Genomic DNA, 10,000 nt, shown 5'->3' on the forward strand with positions numbered 1-10,000 from the left:
CAAAAGAAAAAACCCAAGCCCAGCAGCTCTCACCCCCCCTGAGCACCCCCCCTGTCAGCCACCCTGATAGCCCTCCTGACAACCCCCCCACACCCACTGAGAACAAACACAAGACACAGATTGTTCTCCTTATGGACTCAAATGGGAAATATATAGAAGAAAAAAAACTTTTTCCCAAACACAGTGTGTCTAAACTCTGGTGTCCAAACACCCAGCGCGCCCTAGACCTTCTGTCTGAGGACAAACTAGGCTCACCTAGCCACATAATAATACACACAGGCACAAACGACCTGAGAGCAAAGCAGGAAAGGGTGGCCACAGCACTGAAGGGAGTGATTGAAAAAGCTTCTTCTACTTTCCCCAATGCACAAGTGGTTATCTCCACCCTGCTACCACGAAAAGACTTCCACCCTGCTACAATACAGCGGGTAAACGCAAGCATTTCCCGTGACTGTGCCTCAAAACCAAATGTTTTCCTGGCCCACCACTCCACCCTGGACTTGAACAGCCTCTATGACCAGGTCCACCTCTATAAGGCAGCAGTGCCCACCTTTGTCCGGACTCTAAAGGACATCGCTCTCAAACGCAGCCCCAACACTTCACACAGGAGCAACAGATCAATAGACACCCCACCCAGACCAGCGAGACACCCTCCAAGACCTGCAGGACCCCCCCGTGGACCTACACATAGAGGACCCACGCCAAGAGGACTTACATCCAGACCACAGCACCCCCAGACACATCCACACCCCCACCCCAACCAATCAACACCCCCCCACATCAACCATGCCCACACCCCATTTAGGCCCCCTCAGATCAGACCTATGCCACTCCTGCCCACCCCATGCACCCCACCCCCGCAAAGAGAGCATCAACATGGAAGTCACACATACGCCCAGGTAGTGAGCGGGCAAACAGGCCCAACCCCCACTCTTACACTCGCCCAAGCCAACGGCATGTACCAGATGCTCAGCAGGCTCTGCTCACACTTACTGGCCTGAGGCCAAACCACACGGCCAACAACATTGGACACTTTATGGAACAAAAAGCCTTCACTATATCATCCTGGAATATCCAAGGCCTGAGGTCATCTGCCTTTGGCCTAAAGAGCAGGAACACGGACTTCACCAAAGAAATCGGTAATGCAGACATTGTCATCCTGCAAGAAACATGGTATAGCGGAGACGGACCCACTGGTTGCCCTCTAGGTTACAGAGAGCTGGTAGTCCCATCCACCAAACTACCAGGTGTGAAACAGGGAAGGGACTCAGGGGGAATGCTAATTTGGTATAGAGCAGACCTAACTCACTCCATTAAATTAATCAAAACAGGAACATTTTACATTTGGCTAGAAATTCAAAAGGAAATTATCTTAACAGAGAAAAATGTCCTCCTGTGTGCTACCTATATCCCCCCACTAGAATCCCCATACTTTAATAAAGACAGCTTCTCCATCCTGGAGGGGGAAATCAATCATTTCCAGGCCCAGGGACATGTATTAGTCTGTGGCGACCTAAATGCCAGAACTGGACAAGAACCTGACACCCTCAGCACACAGGGGGACAAACACCTGCCTGCAGGTGACAGCATTCCCTCCCCCATATGCCCCCCTAGGCACAACTATGACAACATAACCAACAAAAACGGGTCACAACTCCTGCAGCTCTGTCGCACGCTGGGTATGTACATAGTCAATGGTAGGCTTCGAGGGGACTCCTATGGTAGGTTCACCTATAGCTCATCTCTTGGCAGTAGCACTGTAGACTACTTTATCACTGACCTCAACCCAGAGTCTCTCAGAGCGTTCACAGTCAGCCCACTGACACCCCTATCAGACCACAGCAAAATCACAGTCTACTTGAACAGAGCAATACTCAATCATGAGGCATCAAAGCCAAAGGAACTGAGTAACATTAAGAAATGCTATAGATGGAAGGAATGCAGTTTGGAAACCTACCAAAAAACAATTAGGCAACAGCAAATTCAATCCCTTTTAGACAACTTCCTGGGTAAAATGTTCCACTGCAATAGTGAAGGTGTAAACTTGGCAGTAGAAAATCTTAACAGTATATTTGACCTCTCAGCTTCCCTATCAAATCTAAAAATCTCAAATAGAAAACCGAAGAAAATGAACAACAATGACAAATGGTTTGATAAAGAATGCAAAAATCTAAGAAATAAATTGAGGAACCTGTCCAACCAAAAACATAGAGACCCGGAAAACCTGAGTCTACGCCTTCACTATGGCGAATCACTAAAACAATACAGAAATACACTACGGAAAAAGAAGGAACAGCACGTCAGAAATCAGCTCAATGTAATTGAAGACTCCATAGACTCTAACCAATTCTGGGAAAATTGGAAAACACTAAACAAACAACAACACGAAGAATTATCTATCCAAAATGGAGATGTATGGGTAAACCACTTCTCCAATCTTTTTGGCTCTATAACAAAGAATAAAGAACAAAAACATATACATGATCAAATACAAATCCTAGAATCAACTATTAAAGACTACCAGAACCCATTGGATTCTCCAATTACCTTGAATGAGTTACAGGACAAAATAAAAACCCTCAAACCCAAAAAGGCCTGTGGTGTTGATGGTATCCTTAATGAAATGATCAAATATACAGACAACAAATTCCAATTGGCTATACTAAAACTCTTTAACATCGTCCTTAGCTCTGGCATCTTCCCCAATATTTGGAACCAAGGACTGATCACCCCAATCCACAAAAGTGGAGACAAATTTGACCCCAATAACTACCGTGGAATATGCGTCAACAGTAACCTTGGGAAAATACTCTGCATTATCATTAACAGCAGACTCGTACATTTCCTCAATGAAAACAATGTACTGAGCAAATGTCAAATTGGCTTTTTACCAAATTACCGTACAACAGACCATGTATTCACCCTACACACCCTAATTGACAACCAAACAAACCAAAACAAAGGCAAAGTCTTCTCATGCTTTGTTGATTTCAAAAAAGCCTTCGACTCAATTTGGCATGAGGGTCTGCTATACAAATTGATGGAAAGTGGTGTTGGGGGTAAAACATATGACATTATAAAATCCATGTACACAAACAACAAGTGTGCGGTTAAAATTGGCAAAAAACACACACATTTCTTCACACAGGGTCGTGGGGTGAGACAGGGATGCAGCTTAAGCCCCACCCTCTTCAACATATATATCAACGAATTGGCGCGGGCACTAGAACAGTCTGCAGCACCCGGTCTCACCCTACTAGAATCCGAAGTCAAATGTCTACTGTTTGCTGATGATCTGGTGCTTCTGTCACCAACCAAGGAGGGCCTACAGCAGCACCTAGATCTTCTGCACAGATTCTGTCAGACCTGGGCCCTGACAGTAAATCTCAGTAAGACCAAAATAATGGTGTTCCAAAAAAGGTCCAGTCACCAGGACCACAAATTCCATCTAGACACCGTTGCCCTAGAGCACACAAAAAACTATACATACCTCGGCCTAAACATCAGCACCACAGGTAACTTCCACAAAGCTGTGAACGATCTGAGAGACAAGGCAAGAAGGGCCTTCTATGCCATCAAAAGGAACATAAATTTCAACATACCAATTAGGATCTGGCTAAAAATACTTGAATCAGTCATAGAGCCCATTGCCCTTTATGGTTGTGAGGTCTGGGGTCCGCTCACCAACCAAGATTTCACAAAATGGGACAAACACCAAATTGAGACTCTGCATGCAGAATTCTGCAAAAATATCCTCCGTGTACAACGTAGAACACCAAATAATGCATGCAGAGCAGAATTAGGCCGATACCCACTAATTATCAAAATCCAGAAAAGAGCCGTTAAATTCTACAACCACCTAAAAGGAAGCGATTCCCAAACCTTCCATAACAAAGCCATCACCTACAGAGAGATGAACCTGGAGAAGAGTCCCCTAAGCAAGCTGGTCCTAGGGCTCTGTTCACAAACACAAACACACCCCACAGAGCCCCAGGACAACAGCACAATTAGACCCAACCAAATCATGAGAAAACAAAAAGATAATTACTTGACACATTGGAAAGAATTAACAAAAAAACAGAGCAAACTAGAATGCTATTTGGCCCTAAACAGAGAGTACACAGTGGCAGAATACCTGACCACTGTGACTGACCCAAACTTAAGGAAAGCTTTGACTATGTACAGACTCAGTGAGCATAGCCTTGCTATTGAGAAAGGCCGCCGTAGGCAGACATGGCTCTCAAGAGAAGACAGGCTATGTGCACACTGCCCACAAAATGAGGTGGAAACTGAGCTGCACTTCCTAACCTCCTGCCCAATGTATGACCATATTAGAGAGACATATTTCCCTCAGATTACACAGATCCACAAGGAATTCGAAAACAAATCCAATTTTGATAAACTCCCATATCTACTGGGTGAAATTCCACAGTGTGCCATCACAGCAGCAAGATTTGTGACCTGTTGCCACAAGAAAAGGGCAACCAGTGAAGAACAAACACCACTGTAAATACAACCCATATTTATGTTTATTTATTTTAACTTGTGTGCTTTAACCATTTGTACATTGTTACAACACTGCATATATATAATATGACATTTGTAATGTCTTTATTGTTTTGAAACTTCTGTATGTGTAATGTTTACTGTTCATTTTTATTGTTTATTTGACTTTTGTATATTACCTACCTCACTTGCTTTGGCAATGTTAACACATGTTTCCCATGCCAATAAAGCCCCTTGAATTGAATTGAATTGAATTGAATTGAATTGAGAGAGAGAGAGAGAGAGAGAGAGAGAGAGAGAGAGAGAGAGAGAGAGAGAGAGAGAGAGAGAGAGAGAGAGAGAGAGAGAGAGAGAGAGAGAGAGAGAGAGAGAGAGAGAGAGAGAGAGAGAGAGAGAGAGAGAGAGAGAGAGAGAGAGAGAGAGAGAGAGAGAGAGAGAGAGAGAGAGAGAGAGAGAGAGAGAGAAAAAAAGAGAGAGAGAGAGAGAGAGAGAGAGAGAGAGAGAGAGAGAGAGAGAAAGAGAGAGAGAGAGAGAGAGAGACAGAGAGAGAGAGAGAGAGAGAGAGAGAGAGAGAGAGAGAGAGAGAGACAGAGAGAGAGAGAGAGAGAAGAGAGAGAGAGAGAGACAGAGAGAGAGAACGAAAGAGAGAGAGAGACAGAGAGAGAGAACGAAAGAGAGAGTGTGAGAGAGAGAGAGAGAGAGAGAGAGAGAGAGAGAGAGAGAGAGAGAGAGAGAGAGAGAGAGAGAGAGAGAGAGAACGAAAGAGAGAGTTTATGCAGTACACAATAATGAGTCAACATTGATGGGATTTGTCATTTATGAAGACAACAAATCTTGCTGTCCTAATAGTGACCAGCCCAGTACCTTGGCGAAAGCGTCCCGGCCGAAGCAGGCCTCCTTTTCAGTGTGTCCCTTCTCTATGACCTCTCCGCCCCCGGTGGCCACAGTGCGGTACAGCAGGCTCTTAGTCACGTTGTCTGGCTCTGTGGTGGTCAGCCCAGCGATGTGACTCACAGCCTCCGAACCCACCACCTGGACACTCTCACTGTCTGTCTCGAACTGCAGGTTGCCCTGGGGAGTGGCAGAAACACAGTTCATGATCCTAGTATTATAAAACTGGATTTGGTATAAATCATACATCACAGGGTTGAACTTAAATTTCGCAAGTAAATTGCAAGATATGTACTAAGAAATAATATGGTTTCCAACCAGGATATTAAATGTTCCTTTATCTGTGTATCATCTGACAAGTATGTGTAACTGATAGATGCACACACACACTACATGTTCATGTTTTTAAATATATGTCAATAGTAAATTACAGTATTTTGTCTGTAATGTCTTTTTCGTTGTGTCTGACCCCAGTAGGACTAGCTGTCGCCACTGGCGTTGGCTAATGGGGATCCTAATGAATCAAACCAATCTCTGTCAAGTTTGACTGCACCATGAACACTAGCTCTTAGTTTAGAGATGGGCACCAATAATGTAAGTAACCAACATGCTACTTTAGTTGCGTTGGACCATTCAGGTATCATTTGGTATGTATGGCCAATAGAAATGTGACCAAGAATATACTGAATACAACCTACCAGGATGAGGATGGTCCCCAGGATCCTGTAGATGGAGTCGATCTCCTCCTCTGAGAAGCCAATCACCTGCAGGGCACTCAGCACAGCCCTGTGACTGGACCGGTCATTGTTGGATGTCTACAGAGAAAGAGAGAGGTAAATTACAGACTACAGAACAGTATTTACTACTCTTTACTTAACTTTACGTTAGGTTACCTTACTTTATGTTACTTTACCCTAGATTATTTAACGTCATTCTATTTTACTTTACGTTACTTTACTTTACCCTAGATTATTTAACGTCATTGTCACGCGCTGACCGTAGATTGCTTTGTATGTTTCCATTTTTAGTTTGGTCAGGGTGTGATGTGGGTGGGTATTCTATGTTGTAGGTCTAGGTTTTCTTTTTCTATGTGTTTGGCCTGGTATGGTTCTCAATCAGAGGCAGCTGTCTATCGTTGTCTCTGATTGAGAGCCATACTTAGGTAGCCTGTTTTCCCACTTGTGTTTGTGGGTGGTTATTTTCTGGTTAGTGTTTGTTGCACCTGTCAGAACTGTTAGTTGGTCGTTTTGTTGTTTTTGTTCGTGTATTCATCTTGATTAAAAGTATTATGGATACGTACAACGCTGCACTTTGGTCCTCCTCTCCTTCTCCAGACGATTATCGTTACAATCATTCTATTTTACTTTACGTTAATTTACTTTACCCTAGATTATTTAACGTTAATTCTACTTTACTTTACCCTAGATTATTTAACGTCATTCTATTTTACTTTACGTTACTTTACTTTACCCTAGATTATTTAACGTCATTCTATTTTACTTTACGTTACTTTACTTTACCCTAGATTATTTAACGTCATTCTATTTTACTTTACATTACTTTACTTTACCCTAGATTATTTAACGTCATTCTATTTTACTTTACGTTGCTTTCCTTTCTTAGAGACAGGTGGAAACACTGTATTCACAAATTAGTGTTGAGTGTCTATGCGTTTTGTCCAGCACCCAATGGCATGGTAGGGTTGTGGAACTACTGTAGAAGAGTGAAGGAAAACTCACAGTGGAGGCAGCTCCTTCTCTGGTATACACATAGTTGACAGGGTCATTCTGGAGGTGAAGTGACCCCAGCATTTCCTCTGAGCCTCCACGCAGTAACTGTGGAAATACACACACATACAGTACAGTAGAGAAGTTGAATTGGGAAAATGTGGAAACATTCATTACAAGTTATTAATCTGTAATAGAACGAATCAAAATAGCCTTTTCCACCCGTTCCTTTTCCTGATCCAGCCAAACATGTCCTGATCCACACAGCATTAAGCCATTATTAATCATACTTATGACTTTATTTTAACAATATATGCCATTTAGCAGACGCTTTTATCCGAAGTGACTTACAGTCATGTGTGCATACGTTTGACCAGTAAAGATCTATATTTACCTGATAGAAGGAGTGGAAGTTCCTCTCTCCTCTCTGCTGCTGAACAACCCTTGACTTTGCATGTGGGAGCAGAGAAAAATACATGAACACACACACATACACACACAGGCCGCAAGTTTAACCAACCACATAACTCCCAATACAAGACAGAAGAGCGGGGTTCAGACAGTTCACTGATCCACAGTTAGTAAGGTTGCGTCTGTGCAGTGAGAATGGATGACACCGTCGTTCACACAGACCCACTGTGTCAGATGGTGTGATAGGCTAGCTCATAGAAAGGATAAAAACAGCAACCTATCTCATCATGCCCCCAGGCGAGCCCTTCATTATCATTCAACAGAACCAGAACAGAACAGGGTGTAATTCACAGGCATTTCTATTCCCGGACCCACTCTCTCACTCTCTCTGCTTCACCACCTTTATCAGACATGTATGTTCCACCACGAAATGAAGACCAGAAAGTGGATAACTTTTCAAAAGAAGACTATGGACACAGACACATATTAAGTATATTCCTTCACTATTATATACTCCTTCACTAAAAAACATGTTCAATCTCTGTTTGTAGTCCAGGACAAGGCTTAATCTGTGTCTGAGAAACTTGGCCTATAAATACGACTTCTGTTCAAACCATCCAATCAAATCTCCCCGCCTATCTGTTAAGTCCTTCCCCTCACTTCAAGCGCCAATCACTGTATGTCTCTCTCTATCCTATCTAATCATATTGCTCTTACCTTCTCCAGCAGGTAGTTGTTAATATGTCCGCCGGTGGGGTCGCCGTTGAAGTTGAAGTTGATGTCCATGTACTTGCCGAAGCGGCTGGAGTTGTCGTTGCGGTTGGTCTTGGCGTTGCCGAAGGCCTCCAGCACACAGTTGGACTTCAGCAGAACGTTCTTCACACTGTGTCACAGAGGAGAGGGAGGTCATCATTGATACTATCAGGTGACAATGTGGCCCAAAGAGTGAGAGGAGAGGAAGAGAAAAAGAGGTGAATTGGAAGTCCTTTCCACCCTTCAATTGTGAATTTGTGTCTATGACATTGAGACTGACACAATATAACCTTGTCTCTGGGCTATTGTACTTCTGAGGTTAGGGAGGAAGCCTAATGCATAAGACTAAATGCAATATACTGAAGTTCCTTTCAGAATCAGAACCTGTACTCTAACCCAGTCTAAGATGTAGTTATTTAACTGGGAGAGGAGAGCCTCCTGTCGCACAACACCTTGCTGACCCCTGACATTTGACACTGATGACTCACCTCTCAACCTCTGCTCTCTGGCTGGGGTTGGTAATAGCTGCGATGTACTGCATGATGTACTTGCTAGCCTCTGTCTTTCCCGCTCCACTCTCACCTGGGACACACAGACACAGATCATTAATAACAAAGAAGCAACTCACGTACAGCAGTACATGTACAATACTTGAGTATTTTACCACAGATACTGGATATATTAGTAGGCATACAGTATATTTGTACTTCTACGATATGAGATCATACATGGTAAACTGAAGTGTATTTATGGCATGAATCTTCTTGATGTAGTTATTGACTGTCAGTCACCAATCACCATGATTCTATTCCTCTTTCTATGACCGTAAAGTAGCCTGCTACACACAGCAGATGAGGAAACAGGACATTATGAGCTAGTGCAACTAAGAAAAGACCATTGCAGCAACAGTGAAGACCAATAAGCATCCTGGAGGAAGTGAGGAACTGAGAACACTCAGAAACTGTAGACATTGACCTTTTCTCAATTACATTAGCTGTGTCCTCTCTCCTCCGTCTTCTCTGGCCTCCTTTTAAAAAATATCAAAAGTAATCGAGGAGAGGTGGCGAAGAGAGGGAAATAAGATGAAAATGCGCTGGTAGGAAATGAGACTCCCCTTCTTCAATCGCACGTCATCAGGCAAATTACGTTTACAGGGTGGAATCCCCATTTTTTTTTATAAAGTGATAAAAACAAATGTAGCTAGTTGTGTAAGACATTTTATAGATAAAAGGATAAGTAGCAGATCATTTTTAAATGTGTTCATGCTTTTCTCCTTCGAGACAACAACAGCTGATTCAAAGGGGGTGTGGCAGATTTCAAAACTCTTCCGCGAAGGACTCATAAGTGTAGGACTCGTAGGATACAGTACACTTGTGCTTCCTCGCCAAAAGGACGCTATCGAGAAGGGGAGGACTGTCTTCCATTTGCCTGCTAACGAATTGACACACTCCTCGACCACACAACCGCATATCGGTTTCCGGGTCATGGAGAGAGGACGGAGGACAGACTTTTGCTCAAACAAGAAAACCTCATAGACACACAGAGTGGCATGATGGGGTCTGCAACAGGACAGACTGTGAATAGATTAGGGACCCTGCTCAGTTCTACTTCCCTCAGTAAACTATTGATAACAGGATACTACTGTATACGCCAGGAAGCAATTCCATCACATGATAGTGCCCTTAGAAATATTACATACATAAATCAACAAA

General features: G+C 43.2%; 1 protein-coding gene across 1 annotated transcript in view; it reads right to left on the minus strand.

Annotated features, from left to right (window-relative positions):
- LOC139559408 (unconventional myosin-Ig-like) overlaps positions 1-10,000 on the minus strand; it is an 88,831-nt gene that overhangs the window by 76,100 nt on the left and 2,731 nt on the right. The window contains exons 3-8 of the mRNA XM_071375414.1: positions 8,777-8,870; positions 8,253-8,418; positions 7,519-7,572; positions 7,137-7,232; positions 6,096-6,212; positions 5,371-5,577 (exon numbers count right to left, since the gene is read on the minus strand). Of these exons, the coding sequence (XP_071231515.1) occupies positions 5,371-5,577; positions 6,096-6,212; positions 7,137-7,232; positions 7,519-7,572; positions 8,253-8,418; positions 8,777-8,870 (734 nt within the window). The remainder of the gene's footprint in view (positions 1-5,370; positions 5,578-6,095; positions 6,213-7,136; positions 7,233-7,518; positions 7,573-8,252; positions 8,419-8,776; positions 8,871-10,000) is intronic.

Source organism: Salvelinus alpinus, chromosome 29, assembly GCF_045679555.1.
Source record: "Salvelinus alpinus chromosome 29, SLU_Salpinus.1, whole genome shotgun sequence".
NCBI classification, from domain to species: Eukaryota; Metazoa; Chordata; class Actinopteri; order Salmoniformes; family Salmonidae; genus Salvelinus; species Salvelinus alpinus.